This window comes from Manis javanica, chromosome 2 (assembly GCF_040802235.1).
Source record: "Manis javanica isolate MJ-LG chromosome 2, MJ_LKY, whole genome shotgun sequence".
Taxonomy (NCBI): domain Eukaryota; kingdom Metazoa; phylum Chordata; class Mammalia; order Pholidota; family Manidae; genus Manis; species Manis javanica.
Genome location: NC_133157.1, coordinates 202,679,754 through 202,707,585, shown reverse-complemented (window position 1 = coordinate 202,707,585; position 27,832 = coordinate 202,679,754). Strand labels below are relative to the sequence as shown.

The 27,832-nt window shown below is 42.2% G+C and overlaps 1 protein-coding gene and 1 long non-coding RNA gene across 2 annotated transcripts in view; one reads left to right on the top strand and one right to left on the bottom strand.

Moving 5' to 3' along the window:
• Positions 1–5,376: 5,376 nt before the first annotated feature.
• Positions 5,377–9,155, bottom strand: LOC140847985 (uncharacterized). The gene is made up of 2 exons (XR_012128393.1): positions 8,771–9,155; positions 5,377–8,250 (listed from the first exon to the last, which is right to left on the bottom strand). It is a non-coding gene; the product is annotated as an uncharacterized lncRNA (long non-coding RNA).
• A 161-nt stretch (positions 9,156–9,316) lies between these two features.
• SNTB1 (syntrophin beta 1) overlaps positions 9,317–27,832 on the top strand; it is a 220,839-nt gene continuing 202,323 nt past the window's right edge. Inside the window, exon 1 of the mRNA XM_073230032.1 lies at positions 9,317–10,332. Coding sequence (XP_073086133.1) covers positions 9,759–10,332 — 574 coding nt within the window. The 5' untranslated portion in view covers positions 9,317–9,758. The remainder of the gene's footprint in view (positions 10,333–27,832) is intronic.

The window sequence follows — 27,832 nt, the reverse complement described above, 5'->3', positions numbered from 1 at the left end:
AGTAAACAATTAGTAGATATGTGGGGAGAAATCTGACTGTGGAAAACTTCTTTATATTATAGATTTAATTTCTCTCTTTTAAGAATCCGTTATCACCAAATCATGAAGGTTAGATAAAAATGGCGTAATGGTTTAGAACAAGCTGTGAATATCAATAATAAAGATAATACTTCACCCTTAAAAATTCCTATTGATACACTTTATTGTTTTCTTTAAAATTAAATTTGTTCAAAGAATAAATAATTGTGACAGTATTTCTTATGTATATTTTCTAGAGGTAGTCATACATTATACAAATATTTAGATCGCCTACTATGTAGGACTGGATATACAGTGTCCCGTGGAGAGGTTGTTAAAATGTGAACTACATGTAAAAAACAAGTTTTGTCAATGTAGTTGAAATGTGAATGGTATACTAGAAATATGTTGTTTGTATGTTAAGATGGTTTAAAAGATTTAAAAGCTGAGATAAAAGATACTACCATAGAAATTTCTTTAAAATGATGGTGATATATGGTCCCTTGATATTTTATCTGTAAATCAGCTTACAAGCCATAATGTTACACTTCTCAGTGACACCAGTAAGACTTTGTTCACATGCATAGAGTTATCCTTTGATTAGTTTTTTATAAAGCCAACAACATAAGCAATAATTATAAATATTTCCCAAGATAGTTAAAATTTGGAATACACTGGGATAGGTCTAACCTTTAAGAAGAGTTATGTGCTAGATATTGGACATGGAGCTAACTACTTTGATAACTCTAACACAGTGTCAATGTGGAATGGGTAACAAATCCTAGTTAATTGGGGGGCATATGTCTTTCTCTTCTGCACAGGTATCTTTAGGTGGTGTTGACCTCACAATCCGGGTGCTAATGACAGGATACTGGCCCACTCCATCAGCCACACCAAAGTGCAACATCCCACCAGCCCCAAGACATGCTTTTGAGATATTCAGAAGGTAAACAGAAATACAACTTTGCTTTTCTGAGTGCAAATAATTGTCCAAAATTGAAATAAATTTGAGCATTGGTAGTGTCCCTGATTGAGGCTATACTCCATTTTTAACCTCATGTTCTAAAGGAGAAGTTATTATCCCTATGCTTTTCAACTTGTAAGAAAGAGCTGTATACATTCTTTTCAGAGGAATGTTTATTAATGTCTTTTCTTCAGCATTCAGTGCATGGTTAGGAGTATATTTTGTGTTGTTGATGTCTAACAGTGGCTTAGGGTGAATTGATTATGAAGAAAGGTAGTCTTCAGAACAGCAGTGACTGAGCAGAGGCCAGGGGCAAGTGTACCAGTAGAAATTTTTTAGTATGCTACGTTTGTCATTTAATACCTAGCGGAATCACTTAAGTCTTTTTCCCTCTATCTCCGTCTCCCTCCCCCCTCCTTTTATTGTTTCCTTTTCTGTAAGTTACTGGAGCTGAGCTTGATTCCTGAGATTTCCTTGAGCTTTCAAAGTCTCCCTTCCAGACACATTTGTTAAAGTTGTTATCCTGTGGTTATAGTTTCCCACGTATAAATTGCATGATTCTCTGAAACCTGATTTGATTTGCTGAAGGTTTTACTTAGCCAAACGCAGTGGCCGACAGCTCACACTCCAGCATCATATGGGTTCTGCAGACCTCAATGCCACCTTTTATGGACGAGGTAAGAAGGTAAAAATTGATAGTTTGAACATATTTATATTAAGTAACTTAAAAGCAGTCTGTAGAAGTGATTTGTGGATTTTTTGGACATGCATAAATTATTAAAAATAATTTTTAGTAATTATTAAATAGGGTATATTTTTCTGTTTCAAATATTAAATGGGGGGAACATAGCTCTTTGATTTACTTCTATTCCTTCAGTTATTAACTTAATTTGACAGTATAAAGACTACACCAGCAATCTTCCTTAAGGAAAAAATAATAGATACTTACACATTTTATTTATGTGTAAATTATTAGACTTGAAATAGTATTGCATAAAATAAAATGGAAATTGATTTGATGGATACAAAACTATGAGTCTTTTTAAAATTTTCAGTATCCTGTAATCCTTATTGCCAATAAATAAAAATCAGGAAAGTTAACACTTGAGATTTGTGAGATGTACAAAATGTTACTAAAGTGAATATTTAAAAATTAACAATATTCTAGTGAATTGCCTTATTTTTACAATGTGATTGCTTTTTCATATCTAAAATCATGAGGTTTAGAGTAATAATTTACTTGTATTATTTGATGTAATCAGTCATTGACCTTCAAATAGAAAAATAGTAGCTTTAGCCTTGAAAAGATTTCAGAACTCACTGATTATAGTGGACTTTATGGGACAGAATCTAAGTTCACTCTAAGTAGGTTCTATTGAGCAAAATAAAATTCCCTCTTAAAAAAAAATAAGAAAAAGTAGGAAAGAAAAAAATGAAATCTCCAACAATCCCAAAATGAACTGATCAGTTTCTTGACTTTGTGGAAAATAAATGAATGGACATAAACTCTTTTTGCATTCGTGCAAAAATAGGACTCGCTTGCTCTGACTAATCTGAAGCTGCTTTTACTGCGGGGCATTGGTGTCGGGGACACTCAGAAGAATGGTCACGGTTTTTTAACCTTTCAGAAAGCCTGTGGGTGAGAGCTTAAAACACAGCAATGCTAAGGCTGCTAAAGACTCACTCTCTGGAAGAGAGGTTCATCCTCCTGGGGGCTTCCCTTTAAAAACAATTTTAAAGGCTCTCACTCAGAGGAGCACACATGTAAAATCTAAGTTTCAGTTAACTGAAGCCTAAAATGTGGCAAAGATGGCAGGGTGACCTAGAGGCAAAGGGACATGATGTGAAGTTTGTCAAACTCAAGTCTGAGTTCCTATCCTTCTCTCCATATTGATGTGACCTTGAATGGCTTTCTACAGAGTTGATTGAATATTGCACAGAACATAAAATGGCTTTTTGTAAGCACTTTCAAATGTTAGTTCTGATTCTCTTTTATGTTTATGTGTATATGTGTAATAGTGACAGCCACCATGAACTGGAATGCTTACTGTTTTCCAGACCACTGCCCCTCAACCTGAATTCCTGTTTTCCCCTGCTTATAAGGTGACTCCAGTCCTTTTCCAAAATTTTATTTTATTTATTTTATTTTATTTTATATTTATTATTTTATGTATTTATTTTATATTTTATTATTTTTCTTTTCTTTATTTTATTTTATTTTATTTTATTTTTTCTTTTCTTTCTTTCTTTCTTTATTTTATTTTATTTTATTTTTTATTTATTTATTTTATTTTTCATGTTTTATGCTCCTGGGGTCATTCTGGTGAAAAACGTCATTTAGTTGTTCCTGGACCAGCTCGTTGGCTTCCAACAAACGCCGAGGCACCCAGGCGGGAGTCAGTCCCCGCCGGGTCGTCCAGCCCACACGCCCAACGTTCCGGCCGCCGTTGGCCACACTTTTTTTTTTCAATAAGACAATTTAAAATTATTTTTATTTTTAAGATTAAAGCATCCTCATTGACAGTTCAGCAACAGTCCTTGCTTACACTAGAGCAGGGGTCCTTATCACTTGGTTTGGCCCAGCCCTCTTTGCTGCCTGCTTCTGGTAAATACATCCCTTTCTTTTGGTGAATTGCTTATCATCCCCATTCCAGCCATGGGGCTATTTTGGGGGCTGCCCATCATGGTATCTATGGCTACCAGTGTGGACATGTGATCCAGGCTGGGCCATCCATCTGAGCTCTTTCTTCCTTTGGATGTTTTTTCTTAAGCGAGATGAAGAGAAGCTGAGCTGGGCACCGTGAACTTGGAGCTGCCCGTGGCCATGGTTGGGCCTTGTGCGGTCTGAAAGACTGAGGTATGCTCGTGTCCGCTCCGGCTGTGCATGAGGCTAGCCTTTCTCTTGCCGTTGGCGGGTTGCTTATGTGACTCATGTGCTTCCCATTTGGTGTCTTTAGTGTCAGTTGGGAGTCTAGCATGTGCAGCCAAGCATTCTGATATTAATACTATTTTTTCATCAGATCCCTGTCTTATTTCTTTCCCGAATCCATCTGAGCTGATCAATCCCTTGCTCAATGAAGATAATCTGCACATCCTTTGTTCCTGCCTCTGGCCCAATTGTTTTCCCTGCTAGGAATGTTTGTCCTGTCTTACCTCGTTCTCTAAAGCCTCACTTCCTTAAGTCACTCTTCCGTGAAACTTGGTTTGTCCTCCACAAGTTCAAGAGAGTATTTCTTTAGCTTAACATCTAAAGTTTAGATTCTAAAACCAGAAAATCACCCGATATTATTTACTAATTGGTATTCATCCTTGCTATGTATCTACCCAATTAGAATAAAAATTTCAAGCTCAATTTAAGTATAGAACTAAAGAGACTAGTTTCAAATTACAAACCCGGTGTGGGGTGGAATACGTTGAAGTTTCTTTCCTTAAAGATACTCATGTCTGACTGATGGTAATAGAGGAATGCATTACAATGGAAAATGAGAGAGTTTAAGCCATTCCAAGTCTCTAGATTGTTAGGGGTTTTGGGGAAGAGACAGAAAGTAATTTAAAGAAAGTGTTGGAGTTTGCTAAATGATAAACAATGGAAAACCATAAGCATTCCATGATCTAGAAACATAAAAAATGTCACTAGAACCTTTGAGAGATTTCTGGAGCAAAGAAGATCATGCTGTAGCCAGGTAGTGCAGTAGGGTGGAGATGTGGTATTTGAGAAATAGCCCAAGTTTAAGCTAGAGTTCGGGAACAGAGGGGATAGATGGGAAATCAATCTAGGATCAAAGAGGGTCTTCACATAGCCACAGCGATGGACCGAGAGTTCAGTGCAGAGAGTTAACAGGGAGATTATCTAGGGGAAACTGTTACAGCACGAGGGAGTAAATTGGGTGATGAACAGAAGTGGGCTTTCAGGGTGTGCGGCAGAGTACACGAGGAAGTTTCTCATGAATCAGGGGAGTGTATATGGGAATGATTCACAAAAAAGAAGGTGGACATGTGTAAAAAAGAGTTAGAGTTTCCCTCACATACAGACAGACCTCTGATTCCAAAGGGTTTGAAAGTAATTTAATAACAAACCTCATTTGGAATTTGAAGGAGAAACTAGCAAGATCCTGAAATAGTTACTTGAAATTTGAAGTCTTTTTCATTTAAAATTATTCTAAAGATGCCTATGGAAGAAACTGGTTTCTTATTCCTCCTCCCCCTTGCACCAGGGCATCCCATATGCCTATTTAGGCCAACTTGCTCAAGTCCCCCGTATGTGGGAGGATACCTTGCCTATTAGGCTTTCAACATGTGTTTACTACGGAATCTAACCTGTCATTCTACAGTTCTGAAGAAGAGTCAAATGTGTATTACCTCAGGAAAAATGACTTAAATTGACATGACAGATATTAAAAGACTGGTATAAGATTTATTTGAACAGCAGGTTGTTAGGGAAGGGAGGCAGAGGGAGTACAACTCATAAGAGAAGGTGGAAGATAAACACCTAAGTACTTTAAATTCTGCCTTGGGCTAGCCTTGCTCCTAAAAAGTCCTTACCACAGCAATCTGAACGCAGTGAGCAACCAGATAATTCTCACCTGACCGGCTGGCTGGCTCCAAGTCTGGCTGGTGGTCTATCTAGTTTACCAAGGACCCGCCCAGGTACATGCAATAGAGGGTGTTTGCTAACCTTTTTAGAATTGATGATGCCCCTGTTAGCCAAATGGGGAACACCAGAGGAGAAAGACCCTACTCAGCCTTCTGTTCATGTGCCATCCCTGGTCTCAGTGCTTCATCTTTAAAATGAGAATCTTTAACCCAGCATTGTGATTTGGAGCCCAGAGGCTGGCTCCTTGCCCCGTTCTCCCTGTGTACTCTTTGTGAACATGCCTATGTCTGTCTTCCTCTCTTAATCATCTTTGCAGCCTTGGTGGGGAGGGGGGCCTGCTTCCAGCATTTTCTCAGTTCTTTACAAAAGCAGGTCCTCAAGGAGCGTTCAGTCCCATGTGTATTTCTGTGGCTAGGACTCACCTTAGGAATGTTGCATTTCAAGCACCCCTCCTGCACCTCTCTCCTCCTGTTCTCTAATTTTCCCACAGGTATCAAGGAGCTGTTTCCTCTTCCTCCCTCTCCACCTTGTATGCACATAAATCTATTCACCTTGTATCCTCACAAAAGCTTTCCTTAACAGCCACCTCTCCCATTGTCCCTGGCCCCTAGTCACTCTTGACCCCGTTGCTCTCCATTCTTCTCTTCTTAGCATTTACTTCTCCAGCAAACTGTCTTATGTGTTTGTAGTCTTTCTCCACCACCATCCTACCACCCACTACAATGTCAGCTTCACAGGGCACATCTGTGCTAGTTTATCTGCTCCCGTATCCCAGCACCTACAGCAGTGCCTGGGACTTAGCAGGTGCACAAAAACCTTTGTGCAATGACTGGATGAGCACAGCTCCGTCCGCCACTTGCAGCTGCCTGCTGCCAGATCCTCGGCTCGGTGGAGTTGAGGGTTGTGTGACCTGCTCCTGCAAACCTGAGTCCACCAAACTTGTGTAGGAAAAGGTACATCCCACAGGAAAGGGGCACACATGAGGATCCCAGTTTTGGCAGAATGGGAAATGGAAGTCAATAGTTTAGGACAAAAGGAGGAAATAGAACATGGGACAGAGCTAAGCAAAAAAAAAAACCTGGTTTAAAACAAAATAGGGAGGGGAGCTCCAGGTGTAATTTCTGGAATATTTAAGTTGGACTGGTAGGCATAATTATTCAGTTGCAGCTTTCCACAAACACACTCTGTGGCCTTGGGTCCGTCATTGCTAAACTCTGAGCTTCCAATGTCAAACTTAAAAAATGAGGAAGCTGGATGTCTTTTCAGCCCTTTCCAGTGGCCCTTCTTTAAAAGAGGAGTCCCAGGAGAGTGTGATCTGTCCTAATGCTAAGTGTTAGGGATTAGAGTGCAGGAATCCCAAGTCCGACCGAGACCTAAGAAATGAGATAAGTAAGGCTTACCTTGGAGTGTCAGCATTACTAATCAGAGCCCAGATACGCAGAGCTGTCTGAGGTATAAGATAAGGTTTCTAGGCCAGTAAGACCATGACAGTCACCAGTTTCACTATGTTAACATGTCTAAAGAAAAAAAAAGTGTCAATTAGGGGAGGGCAGGGTGTTCTCTAACCTTGGAAAGACAGAGAGGCCAGAGGCAAAGACTGGCCCTGCCTTGTCATATGAATCTAGGAGAAGGGCCTTCACCCTCTGTGCTCCCCTCCCAGTGGAAAGGCTGGCGTCGGAGCGAGGTAACATGCAGCTAGTGGGCTCTGAGTATTTTCAGGAGACTGCAGGACAATGGTTAAGAATCCAGTCTCCATAGCTGATTTTAAATCCTGACTGTCATTTACTGGCCATGTGACCTGGGCAAAGTATTCAACTTGTATCTCTACTTTTTCACCTGTGAAATGGGAGTGATAATTATAGTAAATATTCCCAAGAATTGCCAGGAGGACAGAGTGTAAAGCACTAAGAATGGGGTTGTTATAATTCCATTGGCAAAACCATTTCCTGCTAGTATGCATGTCTCAGACCTAATGATAGTAGAAATTTGTCTCCCTTCTGTTGACACTTTCAAAAAGCAACCTATTCCTTCCCATGTAGGTTTGCTTACAGAGAAAAAAAAAAATGTGTTTATCACAGGGATTCTGAGGAATTTCCATCCTAAAGCTTGTAACATCTTATGGCAAATTGATAAATTACTCTTAGTATACCTGGGACTCACAGATTGTCTGACCACGGAGACAAGATACAGGTGTGATGCAAATGGAGAATTTTGGTGCAGGGACAGGTGCTTGTTGAAATCTTAATCGCCACACTGGCATTCTGGTGCCTGTCTCCCCCATGTGCGTTTGGGTTTGCACACGGACACTCAGGCTCTGATTTCCCTGCAAAGTGATATGCACGAACCTGCAGCCTCCAAAGAAGAGGTCAGGCCCAGCTGGCTTTCCCACCCACCGTGGTACACCCACATCAGCTCCCTGTCTGATCCTGCAGCTGCTCTCCCTGCCGTGGGTACCTTTATATGACAGAATAATGAGCTTTTGGAAAATGGTGGGTTAAAAGTACAGGAAAGACAGGAGCTGCAAGCAGAAACACTGATCCAAGGGTGCCCACTGACCTGCCTGCAGTGACTTCCCCTCCTCAAAAAACCAAATGTTTTCATTTCATTCTGGGACCGTGGTTTTCAGGCATTCATCTGGGCTTTCAGTTATTCTCAGTGAAAAGTATGAGTCATTCTGGAAGGGTTAGAGAACGTTCAGTGATGATTCCCACATCGGTTGGAATCTGTTCAGTAAGATTTCTTTCCTCCTGACACCTTGCTGTGTTGGGTTAACCTTTAGGAATTAACCGATTTGTGAGTTTTCTTTTGTGAGTTTTCTTTTGTTATTGAGAGGGGAAAGAGCTGAAAGGCGAGGTGCATGGGAAGCATAATACACTTAAAGAGGTCTATGAAAAATGGTGGGTGGATAACCTGAGGGGTTCAAGGACCAGGACGACTCAGGGCGGCTCAGCTTTGTCATGGGTTCTGCTAGCATTTTCTAGACTGGCCTGGGAAGGTAACTCAAGATTATATTGCTCCCCTGGAAAAATGCAACTCGAGCTCCAAGTTAGTAACTTCTAAAGGAACTTTTAAGACATGATCCATTGAAGCTGAGTTCTTAAATGGTGGACTTCCTATATTGGATCTTGGGAAAAAAGAAAGAGTCCCAGGAAGCGCTGGGGAAAAAAATGATTAAGTCAGAAGCACAGACATACCATGCGTTGGAGCTAGAACATGTGTCCCCGAGGTGTGGGGCAGGCCGTGACCTCCCGAAGACCCTGGCAGGACAGACACCTCTCCAGAGCCGCGGCAGAAAGATGCCCTGCATTTAAAGAAAGGAGGTTTGGGGCACTAGGGTTATGCTGACGTGTGCCTCCGGTTTCCTGGGACAGCCTCCCCTCCTGACTCTCAGAGAGCCCTGGGCCTCGGTCTGAGTCCACCAGAGAGTTCTTACGCCAAGGAGAGACCCGTAGGAACTCAGCAGGGGAAGCCAAGCCTTGGTGTGAGGAAGCCAGAGTGAGGAGACCTGGATCTAGACACCCCGTGGGGTTAGGCCTGAGGGACAGTCAGCGGGGGGTGTGAAAGGCAAGGGGGCTCCGGAGTATGAGTGAGGGGCCCAAGGCAGGCCGCCCCGACCCGGCAGGGGGGCGGTGTGGGCGCCGGCTGAGAAGGGAGTGGAGCAGAGCGGGCTGGGGCGGGGTGGGGAGAAGGCGCTAGGGGAGCTGCCCCCGCGGCGACGCGCGCTCCGCGGAGGGGGGCGGCCAGGGTCTGGGCTGGTGCGCGGCGGCCGCCGAGGCTGCGGCGGCCGGAACAGGTGAGCGGCGGCCGGGCGCTCGGTCCCCGCCCTTCCCCGCGCGAGTGTCTCCTCCTTCCGACGCTCCCCGGCGCTTGGCCGCGCCGCGGCCCCCCTTGGTTCGGGGTTTTGCAACCGGCAGCTGGCCTTTTTTCCTCCCCTGTTTCTGTCTCTCCTTCTTCTTTTACGTTGCTCCACCCCGCCCAGGATCAGGCGAGGGGAACCAGCCGGGCTGCGGCGGGCAACTCGCGCCCGGCGCGCCCGCGAACTCCGGGAGCCGAGCCCCGCGCCCAGCCTGCTCCCAGAGAGGCGCGCTCTCCTCGCTCCCCCAGGCCCCGCGTCCTCCCCCCGCAACCTTCCCCACTTTTCCCCCTTTTGCAATCACATGGCATTTTAAGAATGCCGGTAAGATGGCGGTAGCGGCGACGGCGGCGGCAGCGGCGGGGCCGGCCGGCGGGGGAGGCGGCCGGGCGCAGCGGAGCGGGCTGCTGGAAGTTTTGGTGCGGGATCGCTGGCACAAAGTTCTGGTGAACTTGAGCGAGGACGCCCTGGTTCTGAGCTGCGAGGAGGGCGCTGCGGCGTACAACGGCATCGGGACCGCTACCAATGGCTCGTTCTGCAGGGGCGCTGGAGCCGGGCACCCGGGGGCCGGGGGCGCGCAGCCTCCGGACTCGCCCGCCGGGGTCCGCACCGCCTTCACCGACCTGCCCGAGCAGGTGCCCGAGTCCATCTCGAACCAGAAGCGTGGCGTGAAGGTGCTGAAGCAGGAGCTGGGCGGGTTGGGCATCAGCATCAAGGGGGGCAAGGAGAACAAGATGCCCATCCTTATCAGCAAGATCTTCAAGGGGCTGGCGGCAGACCAGACCCAAGCCCTGTACGTGGGCGACGCCATCCTGTCTGTGAACGGAGCCGACCTGCGGGACGCCACCCACGACGAGGCGGTGCAGGCGCTGAAGCGCGCTGGCAAGGAGGTGCTGCTGGAAGGTAAGGGGTTAACGCCGCGCGCGGCGCACACACACCCACCCTCCGGCTCCCGCGGCCTCACACCCACCCGCCTTCACACCCCAGGAGGCCGGGGTGTGTGGGTGGCATGGAGTTATGACAACTCTTACACACCTGGGGGCAACTTGTCCCCACGCTAGCGTCGTTACAGGCTCGGACCCAGCAGGGGTGTGTGAAAGGCTAGGCGAGCGGGGTTTCTTGAGCTCCTGCTGTGCGCCAAGCACGGGTCGAATGCTTCCTGTACGTTGCCTCATTTTTACCTGCGGATATCCAAGTGTAGCACAGAGGCTGGGACGTCCCCCTGGAAATGAAGGGCAGCCGCCCACGTTACCCGGCGAACTCCTTGACTAATCGCAACTCTGATAATCAGTTTTCTGCTTTGGCACAAGTTTCCCTTTACAAGCCTGGGCAACCCAGCCAAAAGGGTTGAATACTAAAGGGGCCAGAGAGGGGTGGCAATGTTTGAACGCCCCGGACTGCCGACCAGCCTTCCCGACTTCTCTCCGTGCAATTTGGAAACTGGGTTTGTAGCTGGGGCGTCGTGCCAAGGGCCAGGAAGTATGTTGCAGCTCTCGGCATAAGTTCGCTTCTGGTGCCAGGTGTTTGGCCGGTCAGTCTGGATTCCAGGTTGCTGTGGGTGGAGGGCTGGTGAAGGGCTTTCCTGCCTGCCTTTTCCGGGGATTTTTCCGGAGTGGTGTGGAAACAACTTTGCTTTGTAAACAGTTCCCACTGTGTGAGGCACCTTAGAAAGTACTCTCTTGAGAGCTACTGTCCCGGTCCCCTAATGATCTGGTAGGAATAGAATAGGTAGCAAGGTTTTTGTCCCCTTTTGTGGTTAGGTGGTGTGTGGAGGGGAGAAGGACAGTAGGGTATTAAGTGGATAATGTCTTCTCATTTCCCATTACGGCTGTGTTTTTCACTTGCTATCAACCTCTCTGCCCCTTAGCTTGCTTTGTGTATACCTCTGTCAGCACTAATGTCGTGCAATTATTTTGTCTATTTACCTGGCTTCCCCATAACTGTATATTGAGTGCTGAGTGAATTAATAAACCAGAATGTTTCAACTGAGACCTTGTAAACTGGTGGTTGATTTAAGTCCTAAATTAAGGACTTGTCAATTTCCTGCTCACCAGCTGTGGTGCTGGTGTGTGAAACTGAGAAAGTTCAAAGTTGGGAAACCAAGTTTGTTACATGTGACAGCTGATGCCATTCTCTGGTACATGATGGCCCACCTCCTGGCCTAGAATGCAGTGGGTTTTTCCCCCTTCATTTGTCTAGAGGATTTGTGATGTCTTCATATTTAATTGCTACCCTGGATCCAGAAAATGGGAGGCTATTTGCTTTGGCTTGATGATTAACATAAGTAAATAGAAAAAAGTTTTCTTGACTCAAGTATGTGTTGGTTCCTGTGACAAGGGGCAGGTGAGATCTGGGGCAAGTGTAGTTTGGACTATAAACAGCTGGACACCTGCTCAGCTTGCAATATTTACCATAAATATCAGGGAGGACAAAAGGCAGATCATTTTATCTCAAGGCACTACTCTTTACGACTCTTCTTGGTTTCACTTTAATGTGAAACTTGAAAAGTTTTTTAAAAAGCCTCTTAAAATGTAATGACTTGGCAAGGAACTAAAATATATCTTTCACCCACAAAGAGAAGAAATGGTGACTCCCTGTAGTGAAAACCACACACACACACACACACACACACACACACACACACACACACACACACACACACACACATCAAGCAGTTATGTCTTCATTGATGCAGCAACTGAAAAGTGAGTTTTGTAGAAACCTCTAACATGACATTTTTACAACTGGGTTGTCCTGTATTGCAGGCAGGACCTCTGGGGGAGGAAGGCCTGCGGGACTCCTAGACACGAACCACTTAGGCTTGGGGTAGCAGTCTTATTCCCAATCTGAGTTTTCAGAAATTGACTACTATAGAGAATTATCCTAATAGAGAAGCAAGTGGAGTACCCCCCTGCCAACCCCTCACGCGCCCTGCAAAACAGTGTCTCTTAATTCTGAAGTGAAGTGTTGGTCCTAAGTGTGGTAGCAGTGATCATATACCATCAAATCAAGTATCACACATCTCGTCTTTTGCAGCGAGGCCTAGTACCTGGATTCTCCACTGAAGGGTCGCATTACCACCATCGGAAGGGCTTTATAAAATCACAAACACCCTGGCTCATATTCTGAGATGCAGTCTTTATCCAAAATTTCTACAAAGGAATGGTCTTGTAGGTGTAATCTGGTTGGACAAGAGGGCTAAGAAATGTCTTCAAGACATGTTTATATGGCAAATACACTTTTTAAATGGAGATTAGTCCCTCAACCATGGCCAATGCATACCCCTTACAGGGAATGCGCCCTCTAGTGGAGAGTCGCTTACCTCTACTAGTGTCACTACCTCAACATTGAATTGCAGTGTTCAACACCAAGTTTCATGCCTGTGTTCAAGCTGTGAATTCTGCCCCAGAATTATCTTAACATCCTTGAGCCCCAGTGTCTTCTTAAAAATAGGAATAGAGAAACTGGCTGACCATGCTTACTTTACAGGACTGCTGTATGGAAAAGCACTCTGAGAAGTTAAAATTAAAAAAGGCGTGTATCAAATGCCTGCTCTGATTAGTTATTTTTACAATTCAAATGCAGTGAAGATGAAATTGGCCTCTTAAGGGATAATCCTTTCCTCTTCCTTTACTAGAGTTTATATTCTCATTTTTATTCTACTTTTTTTTGTTACTATAAAATTATAATGTTAGAAGGCCGTTCCTCTGGGGAAAGAGAGTCATCACAATAGCTAACATTTCTTGAACAACTCAAGTGCCATGTTACTTGCATTTGTTCATGTGACACTTTCAGTAACTCCATGAGGCTAGTACTATTGTTCATTTCACTGATGAGAAAACTAAAGTTTACAGATGGTAGGTTATTTGCTCAAAGTAACATAGCTCGGAGACTTCCAGGTCTCTATGGCTTATGACTTAAAAGCTCATACTTGTAACCTCTGGGTGAAATTGATATTCTGAGCTGTTCCTTCAACTACATACATCAGTGGAAGCTTCATCAGTTATTGGGCTCAAGATGTTCTGCCCTGCTCCTCAAATATGCTGAAGTGCTTGGGACAACTTAGAATAGGAAACAGCAGTTTTGTAGGCTACTCAAAAGGAAGGGACAGGAAAGGGGACTGAGTCTTAAGACCCTAATGCACAAGTATCTGGCTACCAAGAGGGAGCTGCTGTGATATGGCCAACTTTACAATGAGACAGGGCCTCCATGGTAGGACACATGGCCAGCAAGGAGACTAAATTGTAATTCAAACTTAAATAGTGAATAAATGGTGCCAAGTTAGTGTTTAACCAAAGATGAGAACAGAAGTCTTCACACTTTGACCCATTTCCCATTTTAGGGAGTGGGAACAGGAACCCTGCTTTCAGCCATGCAGACATTGAACCCCATAATTCCCAGGGCACCATTCAGGTAGACTACAGTGTGAATGGCGCCCTCTGGAGTTGTGCAGGGCACACCTGCATAAATATCCTTAGTAGCTCTGGGCTGGAGGAGGGAGGAAATTTTTGTCCTTAGATTAATAGTAAAACAGTAATTTGAAATATATCAACTTTTTGTCCTTGAAGTTACACTAACATTAGTTTCTCTATAACTATGTTGAGATCAAGGAATGTAGCATGCTCTGGTCGTCTCATATTGGGATGTGGAAGTTGGGGTAGACTGATCACCTCTGGGTCCAAAAGGCCTCCTATGGAACTGGAGGGGAAAGAGTGAAAACACAAAGGTGAAAGTCAGAGAGGGTTGTTGATGTTAGCCCTGCTCATCAAAGCTCTTCCTCCCTCCACTCCCAGGAGTGCTTGACCATAGAGATCATGTAAAATGACACTTTCACAATCACTTGCTCCAGTGGTGGAAGTGGGGATGGTGTGGCTGGAGCTGGGGTCCAAGGGAAGGGAAAGTGATTTTGCTGGCAAAGAATCGCAGGATTAGAAGAGAATTTGAATTTTAAAGAATTTTACTTAATTTAGATGTTCAGATTCTAAAGAATACCCAAGAACTCTGGAATTAAAGTCTTGAAACTTGGGCTGTTATCTTTCAACTAACACTTTTTTAACAGAATGCTCTATCTAGTTGGGCCTTGATTTTCTTCAATGAGAAACTAGGAAGCTGGGTTAAGCTATCTCTAACCTTTTACACTTCAAATCCTATAAATTCAGACCCGACACACTTTTAATAACAAATCTAGTACCCCTTTATTATGAAACAAATTTCATCAATAATATAACCTAACTCTATACTTAGAAATCTATATAAAACTTTATTACATTAATAAAATGGAGATGTGAAGTCATTTAAAAAAAAAAGATTTCAATGGATAAATGCTTGGTACAGCCACACCAGAGGTCATGATGCAGGAGGCAGATGCTAGGACCTGTATGTAAAATTACCATCAACATGTAGCTACAAATGAAGATGGTGGGGAGGGGGTGGTATCATTTGGGATCTGGAAAAGTCTTGCCCAGTGGCAGACTACCTCCGAGGCTGCAAGAGGTCCAGGAGCCCTGGCTGCTATCACTAAACGCTTGTGCCCACCACTCCCCTTGACCTCTACAATGCCTCCATAAGTGCCCCAACTGGTATGGAGGAGGGGATCTATAAGAACCAGTGTTCTATAAGAATGCAAATTCTATTTTACCATTTTATCTAATCATCCCCAATGATCCAAGGTTTTGGGTTCACTTCCTGGAGTTTTAGCTACCCAGGGTCAACGGCTGCCATCTGGAAACATACTTACGGATTGTCAAAAGTCACTAGTAACCTAACGCCACACCACAACGCCTCTGTCATCACCTTACTCCTTCTCATCGCACATCATCACAAGAAGAATGAGTGCAGGACAATAAGATATTTTTGAGAGAGAGAGAGATAAACCACATTCATATCACTTTTATTGCAGTATATTATTACAATTGTTCTATTTTAGTATTAGTTTTTGTAGTTAATCTCTTACTTAGTTTAAAAATTAAACTTTTATCATGGGTATGTACTATAGGAAAATACATAATTCATAAGGTTTAGCATTATCTGAGGTTACACGCAACCACTGGGGGTATTGGAATCTATCTCCTGTGGATAAGGGAGCACTGCTGTAATGCCTGACCTTTTGCAAACTCTTTTTATATATGTAATGAACCGTAGAATATCTTTGTGATATACTATATATAAGAACATTATATTATATACAGCACTTATATATATCACTTATACATGTATATAAAACTTAGCTTGTGCCAGATGCTGTTCTGTGCACTTTCAGTCACTTGATTCTCACAATAACCCAACGCTATCAGTATGTCTATTTTACAGACAAGAACACTGAGGTACAGATTATTTGAGTCAATTGCCAAAGACACACAGTGAGGAGGCACTGAGGCCTTTCAGCTTCTGTTCCTCATTAACAGCTTTGTGAGATACGCAGATGGGGGACGCTTGTCCTCAGTTTGCCTATTAGGAAAGCGAAGCTTCAAGAGGAGGAATGACTTGTCTTAAGTAGGCCCTCTCCTTTCTCGTCTAGCATATTAGTGTCCTACTGCTGCTATAACAAATTACCAGAAACCGTAGTAAATGAAAACACAAAGTTATTATCTTACAGTTTCTTAAAGCCAGATGTCTGATAACAGAGGTCATCAAGCTAAAATCAAGGTGTCTGATTGCATTCCTTTCTGGAGGCCCTAGAAGAGAATCTATTCCCTTGCCTTTCTGGAAGCTTCTAGAGAACATTCATATGCCTTGGCTCATGGCTCCTTTCCATGTTCACGCTTGAATCTTCCTCACTTGGAAACATTCCAATCTCTGTTCTGCCTCCTCTTATATTTTTAAGGACCTTGTGATTACACTGGCCACAACCAGATAAACCAGGCTAATCTCCCTATTTTAAAGTCAGTTGAGTAGCAACCTTAATTCACTTTGCGACCCTCATTTCTCTTTGCCATGTAAGATAACATATTCTCAGGATATAGAGACCAGGATGTGGGCTTTTGGGGGTGGGATGTTTTTCTGCCCACCACATCTAGTTTGCTGAAATTGTCATGGTAGAGTTCCCAAGTAGTATTTCAAGAATATACTGAGCCACAGTAAACAATCACTTCCTGAATCATTGCAAAGGAATTCCTCATTCATTCATTTATTTAGCCATCTAAGAGGTAATTTATTGAGTGTCTTCTGTGTGCCACATAGCACAGGCACTGCCCTCAAGACACAATATTCTAGTGACAGACACAGACACATAATGCCTGTCCATACAGGCAACTGCAGGATAGGGTAAAAAGTGCTGCATCAGAGGCATTATGGGATGCTGTGATAACCTGAAGGGGATCTGGCCCATTCTTGGACAGCCACAAAAGAGCTTGGGCATCAGCTGTAGCTCAGTGTGGCTAAGCAGACAGCATGTGACCTTCAGACCTTGCTGAGGGTCAGGAATGAAAAAAAACAGAGAATTGAGCAGGGACCAAGACTTAGAGGTCTTGGGGCAGAGGTGGATTTCATCCTCAGGGTAAAATGTTTTTAAGCAGGGAAATGTCATGCTCAGTTTCATATTTCAAGAAGACACCTCTCTAGAGGCATGCTTCTAGCACGGGGTTGGCAGGGCTCTAGAGAAATGACCCAGCTGCCTGAACCTTCCCCGCAGCACTGGTGTTCTGACACTTGACCCTGAAGTATGCTTAGGAACACCTTTCCAAGCAAGGCTTAGCTATGTAAAATGGCTTCCCTCACATTATGAGTTTGTCACCAACTCGAGCCTCTGTGGATGGTTGGACTGGTGTGATGATCCCCCTTTGGGCCAGGAGGAAATGGAAGGGACAGATGGGTGACTGGTCTGAGGTTGCCTTGTAAGTGAGACCGCTGGACATCAGATTAGCTAAAGCTCCATCAAACCCTTCCTGCTACATGCTGCAGAAATCAAGATATTGTGCAGTGGACAGAAAGAGGTCTAAGAGGGATGAGGCAAGGCCTCTGCTTGCAGGGAGTTCACAGGAATTAAGGAGGGACGGCATTTGTGGCTGATGGTGAAGGACTTGAGATGAGGAATACAAATAGTGTCATTTGTACCCTGGCATGTATAGCTAAGTACTTGGCCCACATTGGGCTTTTCACATGTGTTAGAAAAAAAAAAACCAGAAGGACAGACTGAAGGGAGGTGGGAGGGAAGGAATGAGGGAGGGAGAAAGGGAAGAAGGGAGGGAAGAACTGAAGAAAAGGAAGGGAGGGAAAGAAAGAAATTCAGGTATTTAGTGACCCATTTTGATGACTCCTGTCCTCCAGCACTCCATGGAGAGGAAATCTGGCATCTGTTAATGAGAACTAGACTTGGTTCTGTAGAGAAGAGAGACGAAGAGGAGGCTTTATAGCTCTAGGAAGCACTTACTTATAGCCCAGTCTTGAAAAGACAGTCGACGAAAGAGGAGCCAGACACGATTTTAAAAGTTATGGGAAAATGTAATTATCCTTTTAATGTTGTATTTATAACCACCTTTCTTTTGCCCCCTGTGGCTCAGGGGCCTACAAGTCTGAATATGTAAGAACACTTTCTACCTGAGGAGATGAAAACTCTTTGCTTAGATATTTTAATTGTTTCTTTTTTAAGCTTATGTATCAGCCTGAGGATTCAGACCACCCTCCGTAAATGAAGCCTGTGGATCCTTCAATTCCTTCTTTCTGCTGGGGAGGGGAATGCTCTTCATGCTCAGCAGGGCATTGGAGCAGTCACCCCATGGAGAAGGCATTAAAAATAACTCCCAGCTCCACATCTGTGAAAGGCATCTGGCCGCAGCTACCACTGGTCTGTTTGGTGAAGGGAAATTATTCTCTGGCAGCTAGTGGCCTACTAAGAATTCTATTTCAAATGATGCATTTCAAAGCAGTTAGTGTTAAAGAAAAGCCAGAATTTCCCCTGCATTTATACCAAATATTTTATATACCAAACCTCATTACCCACTTCACTGGCTTTGATCTGTAATAATGCAGCCTTGAGCTCTGGCCTGCAGAGTGAGACTTAAGAGAAAATATGTAATACGCACCACGAAGTCAGCGTCCTAACAGACGTGTGTGCAAATGAGCCCTCCTCCCAAGGTGTGTTAGGCAAGATGGAAAAGTTCATGATTAGTAGTGTTATAGTGGAAATTAAAATGCTGACCCATGTTTTAGCTCAGTACTTTTTAAAACTACTCTTCCCTGTGCTTTGATGTGGGAACATTCTTAGCATGTAGTTAAATGTGGCGGCTCTATCTAAAATTTGACTGGCTGCCGAGAATCACTGCAGTTGACATACCAGCTTATTTGGTTTCTGTTCAAGCTGCCATCCTTTCTTCCTGTCAGAATTTCTCTTTTGAAGCAGGGTAGTGCAGTGGTTTACAAGGAGGGTCTTGGATGTACTCTGTCCGGGCTTACATTCTTGTGCTGCCTCTTTTTTTAGCTGTGTGATCCTTGGCAGGTACTTAACTACAAGTCTCGGTTTCTTCATCAGTAGGTTCATTGTGAAGAGTAGAAGGATTATGTCTCTAAAGGGTTAGCTCATTGCCTGGAACATAACACTAAATAATTCCTAACTACGTAATATGTCACATCTCATGCTTAGCTAAATAATATTTTCAGTTAGAGGGTTCAGTCATGTACGTTAAATGAAGGGTTCAATCATATGTTGTATAAAGCCTTTTGGGGGCACAGGGGACAGTTTGGGACTGTCCATGTTAGGGGACTGAAGGATGTAAGCAATGGCCTAAGAGACTTGTTAGAGGTGAACTATAATCCTGCAAGGGTATATACCTCATTGATGATTTTTAGTAGCATGCCATGTTTTCCGTCCACCAAACCACTGTAGGCTGCTGTGGTTTTGGTAGACCAATGTGCGCTATGTCTTCAAAGGCTGGTATGCAGGAACATGCGGAAAAGTGTTTCATAAGGGAAAAGTGGTCAAATGAGGATTTCACCTAGTCAGCAAAATTCAAAATTCTTTGAAAAAGTTTCTCGTAATTCTAGGAATGTGGAGATCTTTTTAGCCGAAAGAAGCCCAAATGTTTCTTTTATTAAAAATCTGCATCATTTACCTAATTCTTACTGAGCTGGCCTTGTATTTTTGGTTTTATTCTATTGCTTGTACTGTATTTCCTGGGATCCAAGAGACTATCCAGTAGATGATGTATTATTTTTCTTAAGTAAGAAACAAATGTCTAAGATGGGGAGTCTAATATGATACCTGCTTGAAGGTGGAGCACTAAAGGGCTCTCTCTCCCTTCAATGCAGAGATAAATGAAATACAAACACATCATACAGGCAGAGACAACAAAGGAACCCACGAGTTTCAAACTAGGTACTAGTAGAAGAAACAACATCCCTTAAGATTTTGCATTGTACATCCATTCTAATAAATATTTAGGTCTGAATTTACAATGTCAGTGTGAGTGAAAAAAATACATAGGCAGAGAAGTGATCTCAAACCGGGAGGGCCCCTGGTAGGGGCAGTTGTAAGTACTCTTTGCAGGAACTCAGCTTCCATCCAGGCCTCCAGTGATTTTAAGGCACATCCCCCAAATCTGAGATGATGAAATGTGAAAAAAATAGGCAGTTTGAATTGAGGAGATATGCTGTATAATAATTAAATAACTAGTGACTGAAATAATTTTTCTCTTAATGTTCGTAAGGTGAGACCTTGATGATAGATTGAAGCAAAGAATCTAAAGAGGGCTAAGATGAAATTCCTTTTCTAAAATAAAACAGTCCAGAGGGGACCGATATAGAGTGATAAATTACATATATATAATTTCGATAATAATAATAAAGTATAAAGGAGTCAATGCTGTCACGGAACTTATGGAATAGCTGAAGGGACTAAGGATAGCTGAAGGAGAAAGGAGTGCTTCACACAAGAAGTGACTTATCCAGTAGGGTTAAATAGGCAAAGTAAAATTTAAAATACAGGTAATTACTTGGTTTTTTTGGGGTCCTGCATTTCAGTTATTTTCTTCTGAAACATCCTTTTGTCTGCAATGAAAATGAAGGTTAATGGCTTTTCTTTTTTGTTTACAATATCCATATATTGTCCTCAGTTCTCTGCTTCATTTTTAGAATTTGTCTAAATTAAAATAGTATATGCTTACAGTATTCCTTTGCTTACCTTTGCCCATACCTTCTCTCCTGTTTTCCAGAATATTAGAGTATATTTTAATTAATTTAATTTACTAATTTATATTAAAAGCATTTTAATAGTATAGACATATTATTTAGAATATTAGAATATAGTTACATATGTTGTTTATATATTATGTCTTCTAATATTCTAAATAATGTGCTCTACTGCCATTTCTTGATGCATCAATTTTAGCTGTTATTGACTAAATTGGTCTGTGTTTATACAATTGTGATTATGTCAATATTGTTCCATTTTTCCATCCAAGTGATTTTCTGTGATCGTATTTCTAACAGTTACTAAGAGCCTTTTTTTTTCATTTGATTAGTTTTCTTATACCTATCTCAGTTTTTTTTCCCAAATGGTATACTAGATCTGTCAAATTTCTAGCAATAATTTTTTTCCTATGGTCATCCGTATCAAATAATCCACCCATGCTGTTTGCTTTTCTCCGGGAGCCCCGCCCCTCCGGACTGGTTCCCTTGCCTGGTGCACGGCCGGCCGTCTTGCTCCTGCCGTCCTTGGCTTTCTCCTGCGTGAGTGGTCCTGGGTCCTCTGTCACCTTCCCCTGTGGTTTTACTTCCTCATTTTGCTGGAGCACATTCTTCAGCGGCTTCCTGAGAAAGAATGTTTGGGAGGTAAATGTGTGAAAAGATCTTTAGTCTCTTCTCTCACTAGGATGATATTTTTGGTATGAGAGTCTAAATAAATTAGCAGTCATTTAATCCAGCAGTTCCTGGTAAGTCGTTTACCATTCTCATTCTCTTTTATGTGCAACCTGTTTCTTCCTTCTGGAAACTTTTAGTACTTTTTATCATTGATACTCTCAGTTGTGTATGGTGATTTGCCTTAGTGTGGGATTTTGTTAGTTTTCTAAGCACTTGGTGAGCACTAATAGGCTAAGTCCATGGTTCTCAAACTGTGTGCCAAGGTGCACTAGGGTGCTCATGAACTCACAAGGGTGCCGTGAAACATTTTAAAATTTCAGGGAAAACATAGCACCATCTGTTGGATATCAGACAAACCATTAACTCAGGAGTTTCAACATTAGATCGCTACATTCCTTTAATGATGTCAGTATCTTTACAAAGCTGCGTTTTCTTCAGCGGCTGGGACTAAAAATAAATAAATAACACAGGTGTCACCTAAATAAATAAATAACACACATACTTTGGGACAGGAAGTGAGGGAGGCAGTGTCCCGTATGAATCTAAGGTTTGAAAAGTTGTATAATGCCTAATAGGTGCTCAATTTCTAGGACATCAAGATACACTACATTCTTGGACTTACAAATTAAAAAAATGAATTCGTAGGTATTTCTTTGGGCCTAGAAGTGTCATAAAAAAAATAACTGAGACCTTAAGGGTGCCATTTACTGAATAAATTGGTACCTGTATTTGACAACTGTGCCACTTCAGTTCTGGGGCATTTTCTTGTGTTAGTTCTTTGATAATTCCACTTTTCCATTTTCTTTGTTTTCTGTGTGTGGAAGTCTGATTAAATGGTTATTAGACCTGTGTATTGGTACATAATAAACTGATTTTTGTTGGTGTGTTGTTTTTTTCTCCATTGTCCTTTGTTTTTTATTTTTGTTCTTTTTCATGGAGAGTGACTAGATTTTTATCTACAACTCTTATATTGATTGTTTTTTTTTTCATTTCATTTGTCATATCGCCAAGTTCCAAGAACATTTTCTTGTTTTCATTGTTCATTTTTAAAATAGCATACTCTTGTTTTATGGATGCAATAACTTTGCTGATCTCTGAACAGATAAATAATAGCTTTTAAAGACCTTTTTCGCAGCAGTATCGACTCAGATGTCTCCACATTCTTTCTCTCTGCTTAATTTCTCAGTGTGCTGTGCATATCTGATAGCTTCTTATATCTTGAGATTTGTTCCATTTTTGTGTTTCCCTAGAGGCAGACCCTGGGATGAGGATCACAGTGTAAGAAGTTTATTTGGGATATAATCCCTGGAAATACTTATAGTTGGGTAGGAATGTGAGATAGTGATGGAAATGAACCCATAAAGGCCCCACTTTGAGTTGCTCTGCAGCTTAACAAATGCCAATTGAGGGGTGAGGAGGTGGGAAAAACATATTCACCAATTCACCACCCATCACTTTGTTCAAGGCTACTGCTGGGGGCATTACCTCTCTGGTACTTTCTTGCTGGCATCTCTATGAGGATCAGGAGTCCTCCCCTGCCAAAAAGCTGCCCTCAGGCAGAGAATTGCAGGTATTCGCTGTAAGCAGCCTTTTGCATGTAGAGTTGACTGCAGAGAGACATACGGTGCTAACTTAGACTTCACATTTCCTAATTTAAAAATGCTCAGAGGAGATTGTGGTGAAAGATGCACTGTGCCTAGGTCTGGACATACTTCTATCCCACATCTGTTGTAAGGGTGGTTCAGACATGATCAAGATGGAGTATGTTATCCTTGAAAAGTCTCACAAGACAACTGTTTGGCCACCTATACCTGATTTTTAATTTCTTTAATGTGTGGCTAGCCGAGAGTCTTGCCAATCCAGTTAATTGAGTGCAAAGTTCCTGTGAGTAGGTTATGCACAAATTAGATGAATTGAACTGAAGGGGAATATTGTGTTTCTCTACCTCAGTGCTATTGACATTTGGACTAGGTAAGCTCTAGGCATGAGCGAGATGGACAAACTAGCTTTGCGACCTTGGGCAGCAGCCTTATCTGCCTAGAATTCAGTTTTCTTATTGATAACATGGGGATAACAATAGTACTTTCTTTATAGGACTGATATGGGAGTTAAAAGAGTTAATACAGGACTGAATACCACGTCTAGTATGAAGAGTTCAAAGTGTATTGTTTATTACTCTGATATATTTGTCTTTTTCCTCCAGAGTTTTTGATTCTAAGAGCAGGGCTCAGGTCTTTTCTGTCTTAAAACTTCAGTGAAGGGAATAGAATTGACCCCCTGGTGGTTGTCTTTTGGTCATTAGCCATGGCCCTAACACAGCAGGATTGGGTAAAAGTAAGAAAGTAGTAGCTTTAGTTGGTATGATTTATTGACTGTAAAATAACATACATGGCAGTGGGTCAACAGCTCAAGAGTGTCTCCCGGGCATAGGCCTTTATCATGGCAATGCCTGGTTGAAAGAGGGCCTGAATTAACTAAGCCAGCTATGTTATTCTGATCCTCATTTTGAAAACTTAGACAACAGAATTTTGAAATAGATTTCTTGGTTTTCAAATATTTTAAACACTTTAAAATTTTTATTCAGGTACATTTTATTTTGAATCATAACTCCTACCGCAGAATCATTATTTCTCATTTTGCCAAAACTTACTCCCACTTTGCCGGAAAATTCATCTTTGCCTCAGTAATTAAGAAATGATAGGAAACCATGTTCCTAGTATGGTATGTTTATCAATTTGTAGCAGGGAAAAAGTATGAATGTAACTTTATAACTCTTCCCAGTACTCAGTGAAGTTGTGTATTCTTTGAAAATGCCCATAAAGCCTAGAAGAATTATCTGAAGGAAGAAACTTTTTAAAGAAGAAATCTGACACTGATTTGTAAAATTCCATTTTCACCTACTTATTTTTTTCACTGTTTGTATTTATATATTGTGAGCATGCAGTGTAAAAACATGCATAGCAAATATACATTGGGAAAATCAGAAGTTTCCCTGATAGAGTTGCAGAGACAGTGAAAATGTACATGACTTTATATGACAGCTTTGCTGAATGAATGTTACAGAGAGTAAATGCTACACATTACACATATAATGAAGGAGGGTTCCTGAAAGTTGGGGATGATAAAGGGGTGCTTTTGCAGAGCCAGGGCCTGAACTGTAGGATAAAATATAGTTATGTGATGCAAATAATTTTCCTCAGTGTAAATATGTCCCAGATAATCATTCTCGTCTGCCAGTGCCTCCTTCCACACAGTGGAGAACAGCATGCCTGCCTTGAGGAGCAGCTACTAAGTCTGTTACCAGCTTTTTCCCACCAGGGTGGAGTAATTGGCTCCCAGGCCCCAGGAGTCTCCCCCTTCACACATTCTTTCTGTCAGTTTTCATATTCAGACCTGTTTTCCCCAGTCTTTCTAACACTTTTACAGATTTATCCCCAATCAGTTGAAGAATGTGTCCCCTCCGAATCTGTATGTTCAAATTCTAACCCCCAGTACCTCAGAATGTGACATTTGGGAAAAGGCCATTGCAGATGTAATTGGTTAATGTGAAGTCATAATGTAGTAGGGTAAGCCCTCGTCTCTATGACTTTCATCTCCGTAAAAGAGAATTTTGGACACACACACACACACAGAATACCATATGAACTGGAAGCTGCAGTTGGCAGTGATGCATCTGTAAGCTCAGCATCTCCAGAGGTTGCTGGGAAACCCGCAGAAGTTGGAGGAGGCCGGAACTGATGCTCCCTCACAGCTTCCTGACAGAAGACCCCCACCCAGTCTTCAGGCACCTTGTTTTCAGACTTCTGGCCTCCAGAATTGTGAGAGAATAGATGTCTGTTGTTTAAAACCACCCAGTTTGTGGTATTTTGTTATGGTAGGTAGCCCTAGCAAAAAAATTATACCTCCTATGGGAGGTTTTGGAATAAATTTCATAAAAATTTGGCAAGGAGTTTAAGGAATGAGTGAGTAAATAATTGACTTCTGGCACATTTGTTTTCTCTTTGTCAAGTGTCTAATGAGACCATCTGTCTTTATAAATTTCATATAAATTCCCTATCAGCTCTTAGTGTCTGAGGCAGCACAGAGAGGGCAGGGCTTGGTGGATGTTGATAGGCTGATCTGTGTTCACAAAATAGTGGGGACCAGCTCTCTGTGATGATGCTTACAGCACTGCTAGATTTTGCTCTCCCACATGTTAGTTCTTGCTATGAGTTAGTCTTGCCAACTTGGGTGCAATTTCTCTACTTTCTGTATGAGTCAAAACCTGATATCCATGCTTCTGAAGTCATTACTGTAGTTCCTAAAATATTCCCATGTAAGGTTGTAGGATAAAATACAGTTATTTGATAGAAATAATTTTCCTAAATATGTCCCAGGTGTGACCTGGGACATACGTAACGCTAAAAAGTATGTGTTGTTTATCTGAAAGTCATATTTAGCTGGGCATTCTACATTTTTATTTACTAAAGCTGGCAACCCTATTTGCATGGCTTTTGAAATTGCGGCCTTGCAGCCAGCCAGTGCAAACTGGTGAGCACTAGAGATAGACTAGTTGGGTGGGTCAGTGGAGGATGGATTTGTCAAGATAAAAAGTAAATCAAGAAGCTGCTCAGAAGGTGTGGCTGCGGTTCTTTGGAGAAGACAAGAGCAGCAGGTGGAACATGTAATTCCTTCTCTGAAGTTTTTGTTCCTTATCCCCAATTTTAGAGGGTCCGGAGTAGGGAGCAGCAATTGAGAAATGGCGACAGTGGCAAAGAATAAGGTGACTGTGAATCTAGAATCAACACTGACTGAATTACTAGTAAAAACTAGTGTTACCAACATGAGTGGAAGTATTTTCACCTGAAAAACCTAAGGACTGGTTGGCCTTTTGATGCTGTAGTTGTAAAACAAAGTGACAAGATAGGTATTAATAAAGGCCTCCCTTTATATAATTACTCTGCTCTCTTTCTAGCATATCATAGTACATATTTTTGCATATTCCAGTTTGTGTGTGTATATTCAGTGTGTAGTGTATGTTTCACATATTGTTTATTGTCTCTCTCCCCCTGTACAAAGCTGTATTCCCAATGCCTTAGAGGATTACTTGGAACTCAGTAAGCACTGAATAAATACTAGTCGAATGAATGAATGAATAGCTTTCTTTAAGTAACCTAAGTCTTTACAGAAGACCCTATATTTAGACAAAGAAAGGGCTTACCCTCTGAGGTTTCAGCGTGAAATTCTGAGATATTTCTGCTCTTGCAAATTAACTTGGACTGGTGGGGGCTGAGAGCGGTCATGCAGGAAGTATAGAGAGGGAAGATCTTTAAAAAAAATTTCTGGCATTCTGTTCTCAATTACTGAGTCATGTTAGACTTCAGAACATGGTATGGCAGTCTACAGGATTTCTCGAAATCTCTCGAGGTTCTTGCTAACTCGTAGTGAAGTTAACCTTCCTCATACTGAATTCACTAGCTGTTCGCTTGTCCCTCCGGTTTGATTCATGAAGGGGGTCAGAGACACATGGAAGAAACTTTCATTTCCTGAATCTTACCCCATTATTGTCCTAACTAAACCAGTTGCAGGATTTTTTCCTTCACATGGCATAAAAGTTTTTTTATCATGCTTGACCACTATTAAAAATAAGTTGAACCATGTATTTATCATTGAGAAAGACACTATGAGCTAGTCACACTTAACAAAAGTTCTTTCGTGTGCTTCAAATAGCCCATTTAGGAAGATGAACAAATTAACTTCTTTTGTTCTTTGGCAGTAGCATTGAAATTCAGAGTAAATATTTGATTGTGATGTGTTCTAGAATCCTGTAAATAGGATATTTTTTTATCACCTTAGAAAAATACATATTTGACTAGTTGAAACAATGTAAGGTTTGAAGTTAAGTAGGCTGATCTGCAGTGCAGAGCTCTTTGGCCCCTAACTGCCCAAATGTTCAGAATTCCAGTCATCAGAAGCCCCAGGACTCTGGAAGAAAAAAAAAAGTTTTGAATTGGAATTGGTCCCGTGAGTGGCACACCTGGTAAACTGTATGCTGATACATTACATTTGGGAAGTTCTTTTTTTCGTGGGCAGACTGTGTCCTCTTAGCCCTCAACTTGCCTTATCTTTGTAGCAGCATGATTAAAGTGCTTGCTGCAATTGCTGTGGAAAAATCTACCAGGAGGTTATTATATTTAATTTTTCAAAAAACTTCCTTTTGAAGGTGATAACAGTATTTCTTAATCACTGAGCTGTTGGGCAAGCACGGGTGTATTGCACACCATTAAATTACTCCATCTTTAAGACATAATGTGGTTCTTTGAAAGTGTCTGGCTCTCTCTCCCTCCACCGCTTTTCCTCTCGCGTCCTCATTATATCTAAGAAGGCACATTTCCCAGACTTACTCTCCACACCTAGCATGGTATCCTTCCAGATATTCTGAGTGATTTTTTAAAAAATTCATTCCACTCTAGTTCCACCTCCCAGCCCAGGATGCATGTTTCTTATGGAGATCTGGTCTGCACACACTGGCCAAGCACGTCCCTTGTGCCGTGCATTGTAGCAGATGCCAGAGGAAGAAGCATTTTAACAGAGCACCAGTTCTCAAGGTGCTTATAGTCCACTGGGGGCA